This window comes from Copadichromis virginalis, linkage group LG16 (genome assembly GCF_057382275.1).
Source record: "Copadichromis virginalis isolate Kocher_CV1m ecotype Utaka linkage group LG16, C_Virginalis_male_GT1.1, whole genome shotgun sequence".
Classification (NCBI taxonomy): domain Eukaryota; kingdom Metazoa; phylum Chordata; class Actinopteri; order Cichliformes; family Cichlidae; genus Copadichromis; species Copadichromis virginalis.
Genome location: NC_140633.1, coordinates 31,486,102 through 31,509,259, shown reverse-complemented (window position 1 = coordinate 31,509,259; position 23,158 = coordinate 31,486,102). Strand labels below are relative to the sequence as shown.

The following is a 23,158-nucleotide window of genomic DNA, read 5'->3' as shown; positions in this document are numbered from 1 at the left end:
TCATCTGCTCACTTTCATCCTTGTCTATTTACAACGTTATGTCACACACACACACACACACACACACACACACACACACACACACACACACACACACACACACAGGTGAGCTGCAGATTTTGACAGGTGGCACTGTAACATCTCAGAGCCAAATAATGAAAGTGAGCTGTGGTATTAAAACGTAAATAATGTGTTAAATCAATTTGCCAACTACTGCAGCAGACTAGTTTTAAGAAGCAGACAGCAGTGTGATGAGCGTGCCTCAAGCACAAGTATAAATGAGGAGCTGCATCGGCATCACAGTTCAGCTGAGCGATGACCAACACGTTAGCCATAACCGAGGCCTGAGAGACAAAGGCAGCTGCAGACAGTCACTCTACAGGTTCATCTAAAGAAAGTGGCTCTCAGCTTCATCTTAGCTCGAGCAGAACTAAACAGCAAGTGAGTTTGAGCTTTCAGGGAAGGGCCGAAATGCACCGCTGTAAAAGAAAAAGGTACGCTTGAGTTACAACACAAGAAAAAACAAGAGCCTCAGAGTGAAAATGAAAGCAAAAAAATATTTTTCCTTATTATTTGTTTTTATAAGTGAGATTAAAATCTAACTCATCATCGTTATGTCAAGTTTTTAAATTAGAACATATCTAGTGCTGCTCAAAACAATGGGCAGTGAGAAGAAAACACCTAGTTTTACTTGGTGATTGTAAGACCCCCAGCTCACACTTTTTGGGGGAATTTCCTCCACTGAACTATCAGTAAACAGATCAAACATCCAGGTTACCAATGTTCGTTACTGTTCCTGGATATCACAGAGATCCCGCTGAAGGAATCAGAAGGAATCATACTGATGAAAAAATTTGATTTTGACACTTGAAGGAGGTACAAATGTTTATTCTGAGTATCTCCTGTACCTATGAAATTATGGTGGCTCAGAAATGCTGGAAAAATAATTAAAAGCCTTTTAATTTGGATAGATTTGTCACAGTATTAAGGTAGAATTATACAAATACACCAAATACACCAAAGTTATTTTTTATAAAAACTGCTGACAATGAGGGGGTCAGGTGGGGGCTGTTATTAATAATCCATCCATTCAATAGAACAAGCTCATTCGTCTGTCTTCGCACCTGTTTACTGTTTCAATGCTAACATGACTATTTACCACTTTTAACAGGCCACTCATTTCACTCTCTCACACACACACACACACACACACACACACACACACACACACACACACACACAGCTTTGCTTTTGTGCAAACGTTAGCTGAGCCCCTGCTAGCCTTGCAGCCCTGACAGCTCCCAGCCAAAGCCCGCTCCCCCGCCCCTTCCCCGAGCCCGTGTTCCTCCGCCCCAGCTGACCGTGAACCTCTTTTTCCTTCTTCCCCCCCATAAAACAGCAGGCCGGCCTCGGTCTGAGAGCCAGACAGGGGTGTGTATAGGAATAAAAGCTGCAGCTAGCCCTCCTAGCAACCTTTCAATGAAACGTCAGTCCACAGCCGGGGCGGCACAAAGAAGAGAAAACCTGAGCAGGAGCCGAAACGGAGCAGCTTCATCACCCTTTCTTCTACTCACCATAACCTCCGCAGCTCGTCCTCACAGCCAGCCCGTGTCTCCCCGGGTAAATATCCTCACTTCGGCCTTAAATCTCTCCTGTGTCCGCCTCTCTTTCTCTCACTCTCTCCACCCGGAATGCTGCCTGCAGGACAAGAATGGGATCGTCGTGCGCAGGCGCAGTAGATGCAGGGATGATGTTGGCACTTGGAAGTCTGTCGCATGGCAATGCTGAAAAAAACAAAATCCCCGACGGTGTGCAACACATAACACAACCTCTGGCGACATCTGGTGGACACACGGTGGCTTCACAAACGCGCATGTGTGTTTGTTTCTTTATTTGCGTAGATTTTCATACTTCAGGATTTTATGTTTGTTTAATTCCTTTAACTCCAATTTCCACTCAAACAAAACTTTTGGTTCTGTAAGAATTGTCTCCTGTAAGAGTAATAAAAACATCTCTTTACCTCTGCAGCAATTATCATGATTAATAATATTATTCAGTTCTCTAAAATATACAAATCTTCAATGAAAAGAAGATATCTACATGTTGATTCTCTTAAACTTGACTTTTAGATTTCTCAGGGTTGTGGGAGGGTTGGATTTGGAGCCTATCCCAGGTAACATAGGGCGAGAGGTGGGGTACACCCTGGACAGGTCACCAGTCTGTCACAGAGATAGCACATAGAGACAGTCACTTTTAATAATTTCTATTATCAATCTCAAATGCTTTGTGATATTATTAATAATTAGACGTATGGAAGTGGACAGTGACGATGGGATCACTGTTGACAAGTTGCTTCTGCTGGGAAGCCATGTCTGTTGCCACTGCAATAGAGGGTGGGTAAATAAAGCTAAGAAATTGTTGATAAGACATTGGAAACTGCTTGTACAGCATTCAGAGACTTGTGAAACCACGTTTTAAGGTGTGAGTGTCTAATAGTAGTCTTGGTAAACTTGTAGTACTCCCAGTTAAAACTTCCCATAGGAGCAGTGACAGTGGGCGCTGCTGCTGTGAGAGGGAAAAGGGGAGCAGCCTCCACTGAGGATGGCCTAAAGTTAAACTGAGGGTTGCAGAACATCATCCTCTGAACTGTTATTTTTACTAAAAACGAATTTCCCTGACACTCCTACGCCAGGGCTGCAGATTGTCACCTCGAGTGGTACATTAAATGTTTTGGGAAAATTTCCTTGTTTGCTGGGATACAACCTGGCACAATGATCTACTTTTGCCCATTTTGAGAAATGGTGTTTGTGATTGATTAGTTATGCCTGTAGAGGTCTTTAGGGGGAGCTCTTGCCACCATACTGAAGATGTTGAAAGGAAAGCTATCCCACCATTTTCTCTCATTTATCCTCTTTTCAGGTATGAAGAGAGAATTTGTACAGCTGTACTATGAACTATTATGTGGGGAACTGTGTTGCTTGTATTTTCTAAACATGCTAACTGAAGTTTGGAAATCTTTTTAAGCTTTCTTTCAGTTTTCAGTGCTAACTGGTGCACCGTACAGTTAGCTAAGCTAAACACTGGCTTGGTGGCTGGCACAGAAATGCATGTCCCCAGAATATATACCACACATACGGGATATACTTTAATCATAGGAAACACATACAGTGTATGTGTGAGATTAACCTTTGCTATATTTCTGTGTCAAACTATCCACTGATATGCTTGTGTTTGTTTTATAACAAGGATTGGTATTAAAAAAGGGACAAATGACTGTAGATGTGTTTTATAAATGTTTATTTCCAGAACATTTGAGGTTCATAATCTATGTTTATGTTTATTGATTTGTTTGTTTAATTTGTTGTCAAGTGTCTTTCAGCAAATCAAAGTTCACAGTGATGGATGTTGGACTGATACGAAGCAGATGCTCACAGTTGGTTTCAAAGGTTTCAGTCGTCAGTTTAAAGGTAAGCTAATGCATTCGATATTACTGTTATTCTGTATTTCTTTACTGGTGTCATGCAGGCTGGGGGTTGGAAAGCGGCCCCAATAGCCCTCGTAACATCTTCTTAGCTAAATGTAGCTAGAGCACAGTTCTCAGCCTGTCCAGAAAGACAACTGTAATTCACAGTACACATAATTTTTTGACTAAATGTTGAATGAGTCATTTCCCACCTGGTAATCCCACTTTAACACTGTCTGGAACTTCTTCTGAGTTTTAAAACAAACTTTCTGGAAAGCACTTTCCTGATTTTACTAGAAATATAATTTCCTTTTAACTGTCTTTCAATAGACTAAAAGAATAAATAATAAGACTAAAGTATAAAAAAAGATTGTTGGCACACAGGAGGACTCTATGAAACCCACACTAGCACCAACCAACCAACTCTGAACACCTTTCACTACCAAATGAAGTACAAAACAAGTAAGTCAAGAAAAATAAATTACAAAGAGTATTAACATTTAAAAATTCCCACAGTGGTTTGCCCTGGGATTGCCCTTCTTTTTCTCTACTTACTGCTGAAGAGACAGCCAGGAGGAGATTATAATGATGCAAAGGTAGGGTGAAACATGCAAAAGAATTAAACTAGTAAGTTTGAATTATGGATAGTAGAAGTGTCTCCATGGCACGAAGTATTTTCAGCATGAGGTAAAATCACTCCTCTGGAGTAGTCCATTACCAAAACCAGACCCTGGTACCAACAGCAGAACATGGATGGGTGGATCAGTCTATGTCAGGTGGTTGAAACAGACAGATTAATGTAGCTGTAAGTCTTGTATGAAAATTGGAAAAGCAATAAAGCACAGTAGTTGTTTCCTTTAGGCTGTTACATATGCAAAGATGTGGGAATGTCCTTCATCTATGTTTCTGTATCGAAAATGCTGTAAATAGCCTAAAACATCACCTGTTTAACATAATAGATCCTAAAGAGAAAAAACCTTTGCTGTGAATCACAGCCAGTGTAGAGCTGTTAGAAGAAACACAGCAGCAGATATCAGACATTCAGGGGAGCTCGTCACTCCAGCACCTGCAGACAGAGACACACCAACATGTAAGCTATTCTGCACTGCTGTAAAAATTAGGAACACTTTGAAAACACACATTCTTTACTGATGTGACTGGGTACCTACAGAGGGCTGAATTTAAGAACACCACAAAAACCAGCGTGAAAACAAAATTATACGACAGGCTTGATTGGGGTGACTGTAGCTCAGGCGGTAGAGCAGATCGGAAGGTTGGTGGTTCGATTCCTGGCTAGTCTGCATGCCAAATATTGGGCAAGATACTAACCCCAAATTGCTCTCCGATGCATCCATTGGAATATGAATGTTAGGAAGAAAGCACTTAAAAAGTGTGCATGGGTGAATGCACAAGTTGTATAAAGCGCTTTGAGTGCTCAGAAGAGTAGAAAAGTGCTATATTTACATTTTCCTTAAATTTAATTACAGCAACTCAAAATGGCAATTAGTAGCTTGTGTGGGCGTGGCCAACGTGCTTGCTTGACAACATCAGGGCATGCTCATAACTGGATGATGGTTTACTGTATATCCTGGGGGATTGCTTCCCAGATTTGGACCAGGGTATCACTGAGCTCCTGGTCAGTCTGAGGGGCAACCTGGCAGCGTTGAATGGACAAAAAAAAAGTTCAAATATTTTTCTATTGGTTTTAAGTCACGTGAGAGTGGGAGCCTAATATAAGATAAAACCTTGCAATTTCAACAGCACATCTCAGTCTTTCTACATGATAAATGTGTAAATTACAGAGAAAATTCTGGTAGTTCACCTCCTATACTTTCCTGTATTTATAAAACATGGAATTTTTATTAACTTAACTGAAATTTCTACAGAAGACAATGAAAAACAGGAACCTTTCTGTCATATAACTACTTGTTAAGTACTTGAATGGCTGTGAGGGGGTCTTTATCTGCAGGGAAAACTGTAAAACCTATAAAACTACAGTTAAATTTTTTTCCCTTCCTTCACATTTTCCAAAGCCATTCTGCAGGACAGTTTTGGAACCTTTGCCAGGCCAATTCATGCCTGGGGACTAGATCTTTTGACACCTGTGCCTTAGACTGATTCTTATCGCTGCACATACCTCTATACTGGTTTTAAAATGTTCGTGACCTGAGTCAGAACAGAAATAGCCACATCAGCTTTAAAAGCCTCTTTTTCCAGGAATAAACTACAGGAGGTAAAACTGTCACATGAGAGTTTAAGTCAGTATTACAGGACTGAGTAAATGAGTCTCAGTCGGTGGGACTGCTCGTAAATTGAAGATGAAATCTGTCTCAAACTGAATGTGACTTTCTGCTTCAAGCTCTGAGCTGTGGGGAGGGCGTTTGACACGTAATTTGACATTTCCTCTGCACGAGAACAGATCATTGTTGTTCTACTTCAGTCTGAGACCGGAGATGAAGTGAACAGATACAAAAAGAATACAAAATAAATATGACAAAAAGCAACACTGATAATGCAAAACTGCAGAAAATGGTTGATATCCTGAATTTGTGAGTGAATATTGGAGGACCCTTTTGTGGTTTCCAAATTTTAATAATTCAAACTTGTTAAAAATGCGCTTTAGATGCTTTGATTTGCGCTAGTAATTTTTCTGGACTGATTCATACCAGCGTTGTTTTGATTATGAGTTATAATTTTGGGCAAACAGCAACTACAAATGCATTTATTTTATCATGATAAGTATTCTTGCCATGACAGCTACATAGTAGAGCTCAGAAACTTTAAAGGTTACTCAGTGTTTTGAGGTCCTACTGTTTCACATCCTGATGACAGAGATGTTGAAATAACTGCTGTTTTTGTTCTTATTTGTGGCTAACAGCTTTCTGCATATGAGCTCACCATGTCTAGTTTGCAAAAACAAAAGTGGTGATTATGAAACCGCTCAGCTTCATAACAGCTGCAAACTCCCTCCTCTCTTAATAGTTTGTTTGTAATTTGTTTTCAGCACCAAATAGATTAAAATGGGCGTTACACAGGGTGTAACATCAAGGGGACAGGTTTTCTGTGTCTGTGAAGGGGGACACATTTATACGTTTGGGATGCAAAAAATATAGCCTTTTGAATTAAAATTATTCTTTTTGATACACCTCAAATACTTTTAAATGAACAGTCATTGTCATGCAAGTTGAAAGATGGCCAAGCTTTAACACTGGAAGAGAATAATGAGCTACAATAAGTGGACTCATAGTTCTGGCTTCAAAGCACCTCCGCTACTTCCACTGGAAGAAAAGTGTTTTGACATTGATGTGATAATTATTCATTCTTTCATTCATCAAATTCTTTTGCATTTAATTATTAAACAGAAAAAGTGATCAGAGTTGGAAAATACAAAATATCTGACCGCTAAAAAAATTGATATATGGTTTTTACTGTCCATTTTATTAAATTCTATAAAATAAAAACCACTACCACAAATATTATGTTGTGCAACCTCGAGTGACTGTACTGGCATGTAGATTACATGTGAAATTAGTGAGATCCCCTCTATCTCCAGTTTAACTTTTCTCAGTCCACTGGATGGCGCCAAACATACCTTTGCTGAAAGTGTCGGTGGCCCTCTTTGTCGTGTTCAAAGTCGGGTTGTGGATGAGACAGCTCACGGCCTCGTGAGGACCTGCAGGGATTAGTAGAGTGCTGCGGGAGCTGTAAAGGCGGTCGTGATAATTCTGCATCGTTGTAGTTTGGATGTTCCTCGACTCTACTGATTGATGAGAGCTGGTATAGAGGAGGACCCATTGTATCTCAGGGGCAGGAAATCCTCCTTGGGTAGTGCACACTGCAGTCATTGTTTTCATATTAACATCTAGCCTGGGATTCTGATAAGGAACTGAGGAGAGAAGGGGACAGAAGACCATTTCCATCTTTCTAAAATTTTTTGAATAAAGAAAGTGAATATTACTCTAACAGGAGTAGCAATTCTTCATGCCAGATTCTTCAGAATGGCATAACCTCATCAGTCCTTCGACTGGATGAGGTGAATATGTATAATTCCTGAATAGCTTGTGCACTTCAAGCACATCTTGACTGTTTGATTTAAAACCCACTGTGGTTGTGCACAGAGCAAAAATACACAAACTGTGTCTTTGTCCAAAATGATTTGAACCTAGCTGTCACTTGATTACCGATAAATAATCATTACAATCACTAAATGCAAATATTAGCATTCACTGTTGGCAGTGCCTGAAAGGAGGAAACTACACATTCTACATTAACCACAATAGCATAAAATCAATGTCATCTCCACTGACTGTAGGTGCTTATTTATATGACAATATAACTTCTCTTTCTTATTTTTGTGAAAAAGACTGAAAACCTTTCTTACCACCGATCTGTAAAGTTACTTGGCAGATCTGTGTGTGTTCCAGGTGGTATTTCTTCATCACGCTGCCGTCCAAGACTGTCGCAAAAGCCCAGAAAGTCCTTTCGTTATCTTCAAGAGTCAGGTTTTTGATTATGATGCTGATATTTCCTCTAATTATGTCCTGAGGGAAGGCTGTGACTCTGTGTTTATAGTAGTCATTTACATGCTCAGCCATCTTTCTTCCTTCATTATAGGAATACAACACAAAATCCCTGTTATCTTGCCAATAAAAACGAACATTACTCCAGTCCGTGATATTTTTATTTTGTATACTACATTCGAGGACTGCTGAGTCGGTGATAGTGGTGTTAACATACACCAGTGTTGCATTACCCACTGAAACTGGAAAAAATAAAATAAAATAGACAACTGTTAATGATTGCTACTTCCTCAAATCCTGTGACAGTCTAATACCAAGTACTCTTATCTTTAAAATGAATTTCTTCTCAGATAAGCCAAACGGTACAGTTCCATCATGTACACAAACACGCACACAGCTTTGAATGAAAATGGTCTTATAAAAAGGTGATAGCTTACCGATCGTGAGACTGAAAAAAAGTACAAATAGGATCAACATTTTTGTGAGCCTTTTGTCAAAGAGCAGCGAGTAAAACACGTGTTAGTGAGCACGGACACTAAAAATGAGGTCATGTGCAATGGAGACTAACAAGATGCCTTCTTTTGACTCGACAGTCTTCATCGGGCCTTTCCCCCCAGAATGACTAGTAATAAAGTCTTCATAATACCGAAGTAAAGCTCGGCTGCGGAGAGCAGCTAATATCTGCATTATCAGTGCCCTGTGACTACATAAAGCCTACGTGCTTTGGTTGCCATTGAAGAGGAAGTGAGAGTTGGGTAACGTGTCAGAGTATTAAAGCAGAATATTAAACCAAGTGTACTCTAAGGAGACTCAATAATCTGAGCCTTTCCGACATCGAGAGCTAGAAAATAAAACAGAAGAGTGAGCTGATATTCTCTGTTCAGCTCTGCACGACAAGCTTCCACTCTCTGTCAGACAAAGACGTTCAGATGACTTCCTTAATATTGAGAACCACCTGCCATTAGATGCAGATATGAAATCAGTTTAATATGATAGAAAAGGAAGAACATGACTCACGTGTGTTTACAGATCCAACGATGATACCTGACAGTTTTTCCATTGCCCGCCTAACATAGAAACAGTGTGTGTGAAAACCAACAGGGGCCGAAAGGTAAGATTCTCAAATGGATATCTCATGGTTAGACAAAATAGAAAAACTGTTGCATCAAAAAAAATCACACAACTTCCTGTTGCTCTATTTGCTCTTTTTTTCTTCATTGATTTTGAAGTTGTTTTGTCTCTCTTACGTTTAGCTCCTTTGATCTTCACTTTGATCATTTTTTGCCTTCTTCTCAGTCTGTTCGCTTGCTCTGTGTTCAGTAATCTTCTTGTTGATCTGATACAGGCAGTTTAATTTACACTGCTTTCTGTGGTAGTATCTTTGGTTTCCATTGTTTTTGTATCTTCAATCACCGTACACACACTGCCCACTTTATTAGGTACACCTTGCTAGGTCCGGTGTGAACCTCATTTTTCATTAAGAATTTAATTCTTCATTAAACAAAATACTGGAAATATTCGTCAAAGATTTCAGTTCATATGATATTATACATGATAGCATCACACAATTGCACCAAATGTGTGCACTGCATCCATGATGTGAATCTTTTGTTCGTTAACTCGCGGTGTTATCTTGTTTGGGGCAGCCATGGAAAGGGATGGACATGATCAGCAACAATACTCAGGGTAGGCGGAGTGTTTAAAGCTCATTTGGTGCTAATGGGCTGAAGGTGTGCCAAGAAAATATTCCCCACCCCATTACTTGTCCACCACTAGCAGGAACCGCTGATAAAGGCAGAATGGGTCTGCGTTTTTATGTTGTCTACATCAAAGTCTGACTTGACCATCTGAATGTTGCAGCACAAATTGAAACTCATCAGACCAGATATTGTTTTTCCAGTCATCTGTTGTTTAGTTTTACTGAACCTGTGTGAACTGTACTCTCAGTTTCCCGTTCTTAGCTGACAGGAGTGTCACCTGGCTTTATCGCCTGCTGCTGTATCCCATCAGCATCAAGATTCTGCATTTGCATTTGGACATACTCTTCTGCATTCCCTTGGTTGTAATCGTGGTTGGTCATTTGAGTTACTGTTGCCACTCATTGAATATTTGCTCTCTTACAACCCAAGAGATGTTTGTGTTGGAAAATGATAGTAGATTGTCAGTTTCTGCCTGGCAACAACCATGACATGTTCATAAAATTAACATAAATCACCTTTTCTCCCCATTCTAATGCTCAGTTTGAACATCAGCAGGTTGTTTTGATCATGTCTATATGACGAAATGGATTTAGCTGCTGGCACTTGATTGGCTTACAACCACGCGTCAGTGTCAGCTTCACGGGATGTTTTTGGTTTGTTGTTTGTGTTTCAGTCAGATATGAACATCTTCATCCTGCACCATCATCATAACTAATCATGATAAAAATCAAAGTGAAATAGTATACTACTGTTATGGAAACTACTAATATTAATATATAGTATGTTATATAATACTATTTTAGGTCATATTAGGGCCTTGGAAGCACATCATTGGCAGGTTAGCAATCGCGGCAAGATCCTTGTGTTAAATTGATTGTTTCTGAGCAGCCATCAGAGTATTTAGGGGGATAGGAGCCTTTATATTTTACCCACAATGCACTTGTACTTCAGTTGTCTTTGTTTTGCAGCCAGAAACCATGGCAGCAAAGCAAAGAAAGTCAGCAGTGTTGCTTTATGATGATGCCAAAATGTAAACTTTATTTCTCAAGCCTGTATTACAAGAACGAATCACCGTCAGCACATATATTCTCCTTTTTGCAACTGTCTGCTGGCTGCAGTTGTTAGTTACCAGAAATATTGGTGAAGCACAGTAGGTTTGTGGTCCATGGATCCTTTTTTGTTTTTGTTTTCTGCCACAGATGTATTCTTGCTGACTTTCTGTCTGGGACATAAAGCAGACTCAGTTTGTTGAAGTGAAAGCAGTTCAATTTTTTCCTCTTTGTTTCCTCAGGCATAGTCATCAAAAAGGAAAACTTTGTAACTGATTATAAAATGGCAATGATATCTCAGAAGTAATTAAGAACCAGTCAGACAGCTTGATTTAAGTAGTTTTCTAATAATGTAAGCAGAATGCAGCTAATTTCAGAATTTACTAAACAGCTGTTTTTGTCCTGCTAAGGCTTTACACACCAGAAGCGTTTCATAAAAATGTCACGTAATTCCGAATTTTACGGATCCAAACATGCTGTGTAACCTAAATACACACTGAACGTGTTTGCAGAAAATTCATCCTCAAATAACACACTATGAAAAAAAGGAGTTGACATCAAGCAATGATGAGCTAGTCCTGATTTTACTAAACCAAAAAAGGAACAAACAGAAATTCTTTGTTCCTCTCATTCTCAAGAGAAAGGAGCAGCATGCAGAACTTCATGTTGGGATCCAGGAGCTGAAGCTTTATTGCGATTGCTTTTGCGCATATTTCTGGATGTCAGTGGGGCCAGTTGAACTCTTGTTAGCAGAGAAATGAGACCATACTTGAGGAGGCAGAGAAATAATTTCAAGAGCCGATTGTGACACAACAACAATCAAATGTAACACCATGTTCAACACTTTGACTGTGTCACCACCAGACAATGATGTGATTGGTTAGATGTGTTTGCATGCAACCGAAACACTGGAAAAATTTAGCTTAACTTCAAAAAATTAACGTTGCAAATTCCTCCTACGTAATTTCGTGTTGGGTTGCATCAAGAATAGGTGAGTCATAAAATATTTTTAGTGGACGATATATTTGCACAGATTTTATGTTTCTTGTGTGTAGAGGCTTTTACTCAGAAAAACCACCAAACTCTTTTTAAACAGTAAAAAAAATAAAATAAATTGGGGAACTGATTAAAGTTTTGATTGCTGTCCCCCTGATGTGACCCACTGGTTATGTTTTACTTTGAATTGAAGAAGTATTACACAGTTTAGAGAACAGAAACACAAACAATGTCACAACACAACAGTCTATCCAAATGCAGAGCAGTGGGTCTGTTAAATGAAGCATTCTTGTAAAGCTTTTTGTTTTTAATCATTTATGAGCTTCCTTTTCAATTCATGAATGAGCATATAGAGCCACAGCTCCACCTTAGATAGACTGGGTGCTAGGCTAGGTTTTTGTACTTTTCCAGCCCTGGACTACATGATATCTGCCACTGCAAGCTACAGTAAGTAGGTCCTGATTTGTTTGCTATTGAGGGACCAAGTTGCACCACATAGTGGTGCATAATGTGAGCCAAATTTCAGTCTTCTCAGCATAAAATCCTCACGGGACAGGCTTTGTCAGACAATTTAGGCTTTGAAGATAATGAGGCGAAAGGTAGCAGTGGGTACAAAAGCGATGTAACATAACTCAAAAGGAAGTGAAGCTAAATAACAAGCAGAAGACACAAGACTAACGTTTTGTATTCTGTAATGTAGACCTAAATGCTGCAGAGTATTAATGCACTTTGGATTGGGTCCAGATTTACATCACGAAGCTGCAGACGCCCCTCTTGCGCAGTCTGCGGCTCTGCCTTTCAGACAGCGAGGGCTGCGGTTGTTTACGCAGTGTGGGTCTGATTCTTTCTTACAGAAAGAAACATATTCACACATATTCAGAAGTCTGCACGGGAGCTATCTATTCTCTTGTCAGGGTCTTCAAGGAATATTTCATCTAATTTTTTCGGCTTCAAACTCCAATCATCAGGTAGGGGGGTGGGGGTCATTCTGGTCCTGGGTATCCTTTAAAAATATTTTTATTGCATTTATGTTGGTCATTTGAACCACATAGTTTCATTTTTTTTCTCCATAAGAAGTGAGCTTGATTCTCTTCCTAAAACCTTAATTTTTTCTATCTATAAACCATATATAAAAAATATATAATATTCATCTAATTGGGATACTTTTATTCTTTATACTGTGTTAATCATAAGAGCATTTATTTATTTATTTTTTTAATTCAGGTATTTATTGTCTGCTTTTCAGGCTACTGTCAGTGAAACAAAAAAGTCAAAATAAGACATGAGCCCAGAATTGAAGCATGTTTTGATTTATCTGCTTTAATATTTTATTTTGAGTGACCTGTGGAGCAGTATGGAGAAAATCATCTACATTATTAACACATACAGGTATCATTTACAGTATCCTTCAGTCATAACGAGAATGAGAGCCAAAAAATAAAATTAATTAATAAGTAATTAATTAATAAAAGAAAATGTTTTTCTGTTTTTTAACGTTTTTTTCCCTTATGTAGTTGAAACTACATTTGCACATGCTCAAACGCTTCCTTCCTGTTTCGTCATTCTGTACATATCATCCTGCTGCTGACAAAAGGACGTTCCTTTTACTATAAATGGAAATGAGTTGTTTCTCCACGTAGTCGAATTTCCCAGAGGAACCCACCCGAGGGATTAATAAAGTTCTATCTTATCTTATCTTATCTTATCTTGTTTGGTATGTCTGAAAATTTGTTATATGCCTTCAAGACACTGCAAAAATGTATGTGAAGCAAAGTGTGCGTATATGTACTTCTTTTAGCATGGTGACCTTTGTGCTTATGAAATCTGCTCTTTCTATTAATCCAGTTTATAATATCATTATTTACTAATCTCATCAGCTGTCTTGTTAGTTGTTACATTCAGCGATAAAAATGTTGCGTGAGACGTGAAAGTAGTTCGAGTGTCGTGGGAGAACTCTTTTTGTCTGATGACCACGTAAGCCAACAAAATAGTGGCTGTCATTTGTCAGCCTAAAAGTTGAAGTGTTGCCTTGGAAGTGAGATCCTGAACCTGAAGGTTGCTCTATGCATCTAACTGTGTGTGCATGTGGAGGGTTAAAAAAACAAAAGGTGACGTGGTCTAGCAGTTAGCTCCATTGTGTGAAGTCTAAGGTATTGTGCAGTTTAGCTCACTGGAGCTGTTTTCCTACTGAGGAAAAGAATAATCTGGTTGAATTAAAGCTTAAAATAAACTGGCTGAAGGGCAGAGCAGGGGAGCTGGAAAACTGCACAGTTGGCAGCTGCGTAGGGTGAGGCTCGGCTGCTCAACCACATCGTGCTCAAACCGTTCATAGAGTGGGTCTACAAGTAGGCCCACTCCGCTACCAGCTGGTTAACCAGCCTGTGATTGAAAAAGCTTCTTTGTGCCTATTACCATTAATGTAGGTCCCATTTAAAGTCTTTGGTGTTGACCTCATCAGGCCATTTTACCAGAGTCCTCACAAAGATATCGCTTTGTATTAGTTCTGGTGGATCACGTAATCTGATATCCCAAAGCAGTGAGGCTGCGCACCGTTTCTGCAAAGAGTGTTGCACAAGCACTGTTTCAGGTCATCTCCCATTCTTCATCCTGAAAGATATACTGACTGACCAGGGTACATGGTTCATGTCTTGCACACTAAAGGAGCTGTATGAATTATTGGGCATTAAATCTGTTTGGACCAGTGTCTACCACCCTCAGACTGACGGGTGGTAGACACTGAACAAGACTTAAAAGCCCATGATTCATAAGTTCATTCACGAGGATAAATGCAGTTGGGATCGCCACAAAGTGCTTGTATTATTCCTTTCTTTTAGCTCAAAGTTACTTGCCAATTGGTAAGGTCTCGTTGTGGTCACGTGGTGGCGTTGACTATAACATCATACTGTCAGACAGGGGAGGAGCCACACAAATATATCACCTCAAACTCTTAAAAGCATGAAGAGAGGCTGAAACCGCTTCTCTGGTGAGCCTGGTGATGGTGAGAGATGAGTTGGGGCTGGCGGTGCATAATTCCACGATTCCTGCCTCCCGCCATTGTGGCAACCATCTCACACAGCCCCAGAGAGCAGAGTAGCAGAGTAGCGGTGTTTTGCAGATTTGTTCTCCACCCTGCTCAGCTATACTAGTCTCATGACCAAATAATGACTCCGATATCTGCGAGTCTAATGATAGTCTTATGAGCACTATTTTGATACACACCCTATTGGTTACTTGAGCATAAGTGGCAAATTGTTCAGAGGGAATTGGCTGAAATGCTAAAAATGGGAGTAAAGCAACGTGGTGTAGCCCCATAGTTCTTTTTGTGAAGAAAGATGGCTCTATATAGTTTTGTGTTGACTACCCTAAGGTGAATCAAGTTTCACAGTTTGACACTTATTCCATGCCCTGGGTCAACAAGCTCCCTGACCAGTTAGGCACTGCTCACTTTTTCTTGATGTTGGATTTGACCAAGGGCTACTGGCAGATTACCTTGCCCTGCCTGAGTCCAAGAAAAAAACGGCTTCGTGCAGGCTCTCTGTGGGGAACCCTTGCTCTACACGCCGAACTTATCTCCTATTTTGAACTCTTTACACAGGCTCCTGATGTATTTTAAGACTAATTTTAAAATACTTGTACTTACATACCGAGCAGTAAACGGAGCAGCTCCAGTCCACCAGTCCCATTTGGACGTAACTTTTATTGCATTATAACTTGCATTTTTTTTTCCATTTTACCAGCTGATTAGTTAGGCTTAAACAAGTCTTCAGGTTATGACGTCTGAATTGAGTGAATCTAAATGGACTTCTTTTAGTCTCAATTTACTGTATAAAGTACAATAAAGTACTACGTTCCACAGGTCAGAAAGTATTTTACGAGATTCAGAGCTCTACTGTCTGGAATGTTGATTTTTTTTTTTTAGCTGGATGTTTCTCTGTTTCCCTGCAGGTCTGCTGTTCTGGTTCTTGGTGCCAGTTTCATCAGAAACAAATGGAACCAGAGGGGCACCGCTGGTCCTTCAGTGCCATCACAACCTCAGCGAAAAGTTCATTCCTGAGCAAACCTCCATATACTGGCAAAGTAATTCCAGCGTTCTTCATGTTTTTTCAAAAGGACAAGAGGAATTTCAACACCAAAGTGAGTCATTTAAAAACAGGACTGCAATTTTCCGCGATCAACTGGCCTCTGGCAACTTCTCCCTTGTCATCAATCCGCTGATGCTGAAAGACGATCAGCTCAGCATCGAAGTTGCTTACATACCAGAAAGCAGGACGCTCTGCCAAACCACTGTTCATGTAGCAGGTATAGTTCACCTTAATTAACATGGATGCAAATATCAGTATTTGTTAAATATGTGAAATGCAAACTGTATGTCCAATGGGATTGAAAAGATGAAACCCTTCAGGCAGTGTTCAGGCACATATCTTAAGAATAATAAAACAGGTGGCTCGTGATGATCATTTCGAGTGCTGCATGTATTTATTCACTGAGTTGAGTGATGATTGAGGGATAAAACTAGTGACTAGTTTATGTTTTTGTTAATTTGTACAATAATGATCTCTGATTTCTTAAAATTTGTATGAAAATTCTAACATTTATACATGTGAAAAATCTCTGACTCATTTCCAGCTCGTTTTGAGATGCCAAATATCGTGGTCAACACCATAGATATGATGGCTATGTGTGCAACAAAGGGGGGCTTTCCTGAACCAGAGCTATCATGGATCTCCGTGGACCACGAGGGACATGAACGTACACTTGAACCACCTGATGTCCAGACCCTTGAGATCTACAAGGAAGATGACGGCACCTACAGAGTTACCAGTACTGCCAACATCAGAGGATCACAGAAAGTTACATGCAGCGTTTACAACCCGACTTCAAAGGAGACATTGAGTGTAATTAAAGACGTAATTACAGGTACTCCAAGGATCATTTTTGCTTTTCAGCCTGAAGTTGACTTTTCAAATAAATTCAGAATCCATATCCATAGGTTTGAAATAGATATGTAAACCACTGTGTTTATTAATCAACCAACAATGACAAAAACATAGAATAACTTGAGGTTCAACTCCTGAGGCAGAACTCTAAGTCTTAAGTCACAGTTCATCTTAAACACAGACAAAAAATTTTTTATATATATATATGTAATTTTGCTGTAAATTTAAAAACGCACTGTGAAATTTGAAACTGCCGGAATTACATACATCTCATCCCAGAATAACATCAATTGTAGGTCTGTTTCCCTGTAATTTCATGTCATCGAGCCAAAAGCCTTGACAAGCCTAGAAAATAACCAAATTCTCCATTGCAGACTTAGTAGTAGCAAATCTTTTATAGATACAATTTGAGTGAATGAATTCATAATTATATTAACACTAATCTCTTCAAACCAGAGAAGTTCTTAAAGTAACTTTTTGAAAAAAGTGTGGCCCCCAACAATCCTGATTTGAATTACAGTAGCTTACAACGTTACCATTTTCATGCAAGAGAATTCAAGATGCACATCAATTCCCATCAGTTCGTGGAAGCTTTCTGTGTTTCATTCATACAGATTCCCATGAGCAGTTAACCTAAAGTTCAGTTTACAGTGCTGTTTAGATTTAGATGATTTTTGCACTAAGGATTAATTTTGTGTTGAAGTTGTAGGTAAAGTAACACAACTGACTGTTGTAACTGTGTCTTGTTCCTGATTTACAGATGAAGGCTGGAGTCTGCCTTTGGGAGCTGTTCTTGGAGTACCGGTAATACTTGCAGTAATACTCGGAGCAGGAGCCACCATTGGCTGCCGAAAAAGGAAAAGTCTGTAAACTTTTGAATTTTGCTCCTTTTCCTTTGTAATTATTAATTATGTAATTAAATGTTTAAAAATTGGTTACATCAAATACTGTGCGGAGGATCAGTAACAGCAGTACTGAGTAAAATGTATGACTATATACATCATTAGAAAATGACAAAGTGACTCTGACCCCTTAGCAAACTCTGGTTGCTGGGTAAAAATGTGTTATTACTTGATTGGCTGGTGAGTGGTTGCTTGCATTTGCTATGAAAAAGAGAGTGCTACACCATAAGGTTGCTGCACTTGCCTGTAGTTTGCAAGAAAGACGTCCACTTATCTGCAAATACTACCCAAATACTCTTCGAGTTTTAATGAAAGTGTGTAACGTTTGACACAAACTGGAAACTGACAGTTTCCATTTAAAGTAAAAAAAACACATTTGCAATGCTTGCAGACAAGTTGGTGTTTTTCATGCAATCACAAGGATTTTTTTTGTGTGGCACCGTATATTTCTTTGCAACCGATTTGACACTAGTGACTGGCAGCAACAACTGGACAACTGAGTACATACTTATTTTGCTTTTTTCTTCCTTTAATTTGCAACCTCTTTGAGAGAATGCACCAGGTTTAAACCGCTGTGGAAAATTAGTATCAATCTCTTAATTTTAGCTCACCTTCTGAAGCAGTTACCAATGAAAGCTACAACACAAAGTTTGTGAGAGAGAAACATTTCAGGGTGTAAAATAACCTCAAACTATAACTTCATGAAGACCACTTTTCCTCCATTGGAACTCAGAACACGAAATTAAGCACAGGCACAGATGTCTCTGCTCTGTGTCAACCCTTTACGCTGTTGAGATCCATTGGAAAAAGATCCACACATATGCCGTACACAGCTGCTCTGTTGAAAGTTAATACATGAATCATTTTTCTTGCAGGGAGAGACTGTTCAGGACAAAGCCTACAACAACTGAGCGCCAATGAACCTGCACCATTGGAAGACAGCACTCCTGATCCTGCAGCTGTTGTAGTTGATGATGTAGCTAAATAAAGGGAAAACACTAAATAGAAGACATAGCAGGAACTCATGTTTCTGAAATAAAGACCTCATCTATGGAGGACCACAGAGCCACACACACCGAAAAATAGTGTTTTTATTTTAAATTCAATTATTAAATAATAAATAACTTTATTAACGTTTGAATAAGTAAAATAATAAATAAATGAATCTGTAAATGAATTTACAAATGCATAACTTATTGTACAATTCATTATTTAAGCAAAAAAAGTCCTTACTTGATGCACGTGGCTCTTGTGGTGCTCCATATGTTAGCATGTTACCTTCAACAGGTGGTTATAGGCTGAGTCTACAGGCGCACACTCGGAGGATCAACTCTACATTTCACTGCAGGGCCCCTTCATTTTTCACAATCGGTGTCGGGCAGAATGTAAATACATAGGCTGAAATCTAAATTTTACATTTGATGTTTACATCTAAATTATTTAGCTGTAACAAAACAGGAATAAAATGTAGGACACGGAAACTAAAGTTCAAAATTTGAAGAAATAGATCACACGCAGTTTACTGATGGATCGAGATATTAGTTACCCAGATAGCATCAGACCCCAAGGTGGATCTGCCCTGAATACAGTGTATTAAATAAAAACTGTTTTTGTAGCAGTTTATGAACATTACGTTGTTTTAATGAGTATTTAGTAAAATTTAAATGTCTCAATTAAATGTTACAAACCTTTTTTCTTTAAAGAGAGGGTTTTGTTATTTCTACCGTTAGTGGATACATATCCTTAGATTTGCTTTAATGTCTCCCAGTTTAATCATTTCTAATATGAGCCAATCCCACTTTTACTCACAGATGATGGATCTCTTACAGCCACAACAGAGACGTTTCAGAGCAATTTCACGTATAACTCAAAGAATGCAGGGCAGCTTTCCAAGTCTTTAAAGAATGTAAAGCTTTATCAGTAAAGGCAAATGTCTTGTTTTTTATAGATTTTAAATATTTCAGTATAGTTTTGGGAGGATGTACACAGATGATGATTCAAAATATTGTGACGTTATAAACCGATCTGGGTAGGATGAGCTGGAAAATTAGGAGAGGAAATAAAATATTCAGTTAGTTGAACTGGTTGAAATTCAGTTTCTACTGTTAGAGTATTTCCTGCAAGAAACGTAATAACAAGCGATCAAAGCTGTCATCATGATATCAAGGGCCAGATTAGGCCGAGATGTCAGTGTTACGATGCATTTGCAAAATTGCACCCATGCAAGTGGAAAATTATTTTGTTGATCTATTAACGGTGCACTGATTTCCATGCAAAGATGCAGTCAGTACATCTTAATGATTACCTGACTTGAGTGGATTAGCGGCTCAGAAATAAGCACACAGTGAGAGACTGTGAGGGAGCGAGTGACAGCTCTGCAACATCACAGATCACTTTTGCGCGGTTTCTTTTTTTCGCAGATTGGTTGTATGCAAGTCTCTTTCAAAGAGGCTGCTATTAGTGGGACTCAGAAAGATCAAGTGCATTAGATTGACAGTCTTACCCCATATACGCAACATTCACCAGAGAGCAGGTGAAGGAGAGAGATGGCATCAAAGTTAAAGAGAGGCGGAAATCACACCTCAAACGTGCACGGCCATGTGTGTGCGTGATGGATGCGCTAATTAAACACATAGCAATACACTTCTGGTTCTGTGCAAGCAGACTCCAATCCAGACACAGTTTATAGTAGAGCCTATGATACCTTTTGGTGGATCAGGTTGTCGGTCAACCCACTGAGACTGATTTGAGTATGTCAGCAACAATATGTCAGCAATCAGGCTTAATGTGCAGTGTAATCAGATTGCAATCAGAGTACCTGTAGCTGCTTTAAAAACATAATTTAAAAATATATTTAGTTGAGTTTTAAAAGCTTAAAGTCATTTTAGTCTCATCTTCACTCATACTATATATTCACATTAAGAAACAGAAGCAGCATTAAGCCACAGCTGCACAAACCACCCAAAAGAAGAAAAAAACACAGCTTAATGTTAAATAAAAGAGATCAAACATCCAGCTATGAGTGAATAAACACTGATGAGGAGTCCGGTACCACCTGTAGCAAAGCCTCCACCACCATCAGCACAATCAGGTTTAGAGTACACTGCAGACGGGCCTTGATCGATACTGGGATGCTCAGTTTTGGTTTCATTATTCTAAAAATGCAACGCTTTGAATCTTTAGATATCATTAAATTCTGGTACCGGTGTGTGTTTTTCTGTAGTTTTGGGGCCTGATTCGATTATTTTAGCATTCTAGTGTTAAACGTTTTTGAATTTTTTCTGCAAGAGTTATTAATTGAGGCAAAAATGGGAGCAAAATCCACAAATTACTGCTTACAGGTGTGGTTAGTTCGGTCGTTGGTTTTCTAAACACAGATGCAGTCAATTCAATATGACATACTCAGTCTGCCAAAGGCAATGCAATTTCAAGCACAGTCAAAAAATAAGAGATGGTAATTTAAGATAATTTTCTAGCAGGACAGGTGCAGCATTGTAATTGTAAACAGAAAATGAAGTAAATTAATATGGAACGTGTACGTTAAATATAGGCCTACAGTGGCAGTCTAGCAGAGAATCGTTATAATGGAGACAAACTTCAGTAACTGACAGAGTCCAATGTAGGACTGTAAGAAGTAACAATTGGACATCATGTTTTGATGATGGGAAATGTGTGATTGAAAAAAAATGGGTTTGCTGATTTCGTGGGGGAATGTTTGGCGTGTGGTGGATCCGAAATTTGATTCCTTTCAGGGTTGTACATTTTTATTCCTTATATTTTTTTGATTGACTTAATTGTTGTTTTGAATGTGTTGCTGTATGGAATATGCAGTAGGAATGAAAAGGGAGTGGTGAGAATTGTGCCTGGGTTGACTGTGTTTAGATCCATTGGTACTGTCTTTGGTTGGGACTACAGTACACAGGAATGTAGTCATTCATCTCCCCTCACTATTTCCCCTGTTTAAGGTAACTGCCATGCACAAAACTCTACAAACTTTTTTACTCCATCCTCATTGTTCATTGTAAGGGAAGAGGTGAATGGTGGACTGTTTCAGCTGTGTAAGCTAGCTTTTAATACTGTCCCACCATGTTGAATGATGTTTTTTCTGCCACTGTCTGTATATTTAAGTTAACTACTGAAAGACATACAGAACTAAAGTATTATTTAATTACTGTGGAAAGGCAGTGTCAGCTAAAATATGTGAGTTAATTAGATGTATTTATCTTATGTCACAGTTCATGTTGTGCACTGCCTGAAGTCTTCTCATCAGCTAATGCAGAAAATAACAGTAACTTTGTTTGGAAACTGTGGTTCTGAGACAGAGTTTATCATTGCAGAGAGAATACGGGTTTGGTTGTGTCTATTGTAGCTGACACTCTATACAGAAGTCGAGAGCTGCATGTAAGTATCTTCATTCATCTCCAGTTTGAGGGCACAACATATGCACGTATGCGTTTTTGTGATCTATATCTCACACACTGTCAGAGCTGTGAACTCCATTACATGGACTGAGCAATTCTTGCAACTGAAGCCACGGTATGTTGAAGACATTTTGTTGATTCATTTTGAGTTTTGTTGATTTTTAGTAAATACTGACATTACTTTTTTGTGTTTTTTTGTTTCACAAAGTTTGCAATGTGTTAGTACATCTAGCCCATACTGTCACTTATTCTAGCTCTGATTTAAACCTCTCTCTGAGTAAGCAGAGGGCTGCAGTGCCTTGTGGTGACTATTGTTGTGATTTGGCAATGAATAAATAAATTGATATTGAAATCAGTGTTAATGACACATCGCTCTCTCTCTCTCCCTCAGCGACTGTAGTGCGTTTGTGCAGCTTCCTGTATGAACACTCATGATACAATTGCACAAACTTGCCTGGAAGTTCAGGTGTTTAGTGGTGGTTCTTGGAAAGGGCAAATTCTGCTTCTGTGTTTTTTTTTCTTCTAAAAGCTGAGCAGGTAAATCACTTCAGCTTCAACCATCATCTGCACACACAGTGGGCACAGTGTCAGACACTCAGAAAAAAAACCCCTAAATATGTGGCTTTAAATTTATATGCTGCCGTGCTTCCTGTGCATTTGAAGAAGCTAAGAGTGCAAACTAAACAAAACCAGTGACACACAAAGACAACTCACACACATTCATACAAGCACTTTATATGTAACATGCACACTCTGATGGACATACTGGAAGCTTTACATATCTCAGCTGGCTTGAGAACATACTGGTGTTCCCCAAGGAGAGGTGGAGGGAGAGGGAGGGCTGGGTGCCTCTGCTTAGACTCGTGCCTCCACCACCCAGATTGAGATAAATGACATTCCATGGATGGATTGATGCACAGCTTTTTTCCTGGTTGTCCAAACTAGGAGCCCCCTTCACAGTCTTTGGTTCACTGGTATGATTTAAAACAGACACTGACTTTGGTGACACCTCGTGGTAGACTAAAACATGTCATACAGCACATGTTCACAACATCCATTCTTTCACTTTCACATTCCACGTGAGATTGTTAACAAAACACCCTTGGTTTATGCCTGGTTTGTGGCTGTGGCGGTATTTTGTTTTCCCAGAACTGCATGAACCCAAGGTAC

At 39.2% G+C, this 23,158-nt stretch overlaps 3 protein-coding genes across 6 annotated transcripts in view; 1 reads left to right on the top strand and 2 right to left on the bottom strand.

The window, feature by feature from the left end:
* clasp1a (cytoplasmic linker associated protein 1a) overlaps positions 1 to 1,728 on the bottom strand; it is a 95,719-nt gene extending 93,991 nt beyond the window's left edge. The window contains exon 1 of the mRNA XM_085434420.1: positions 1,575 to 1,728. The gene's annotated coding sequence lies outside the window, so the exon portion shown is untranslated. The remainder of the gene's footprint in view (positions 1 to 1,574) is intronic.
* Positions 1,713 to 22,355, top strand: LOC146691122 (CD276 antigen homolog). Of its 4 annotated transcripts, none has more exons than XM_085434415.1 (6): positions 1,713 to 1,875; positions 3,370 to 3,467; positions 15,674 to 16,027; positions 16,355 to 16,645; positions 17,426 to 17,527; positions 18,443 to 22,355. In XM_085434415.1, the coding sequence occupies exons 1-6, from the start codon at positions 1,748 to 1,750 to the stop codon at positions 18,553 to 18,555; spliced, it is 1,086 nt and encodes a 361-aa protein (XP_085290541.1). In that variant the 5' UTR covers positions 1,713 to 1,747; the 3' UTR covers positions 18,556 to 22,355. The 4 variants fall into 4 exon arrangements, with proteins under 4 accessions (XP_085290541.1, XP_085290543.1, XP_085290542.1 ...); XM_085434417.1 differs by having other exon boundaries at positions 17,426 to 17,469; positions 18,443 to 18,543; XM_085434416.1 differs by lacking the exon at positions 1,713 to 1,875 and adding an exon at positions 2,658 to 2,919.
* On the bottom strand, positions 3,463 to 8,795 carry LOC146691123 (CD276 antigen homolog). Its single transcript, XM_085434419.1, has 4 exons — positions 8,421 to 8,795; positions 7,845 to 8,225; positions 7,056 to 7,349; positions 3,463 to 4,529 (listed from the first exon to the last, which is right to left on the bottom strand). The coding sequence occupies exons 1-4, from the start codon at positions 8,458 to 8,460 to the stop codon at positions 4,453 to 4,455; spliced, it is 792 nt and encodes a 263-aa protein (XP_085290545.1). The 5' UTR covers positions 8,461 to 8,795; the 3' UTR covers positions 3,463 to 4,452.
* Positions 22,356 to 23,158: the final 803 nt, after the last annotated feature.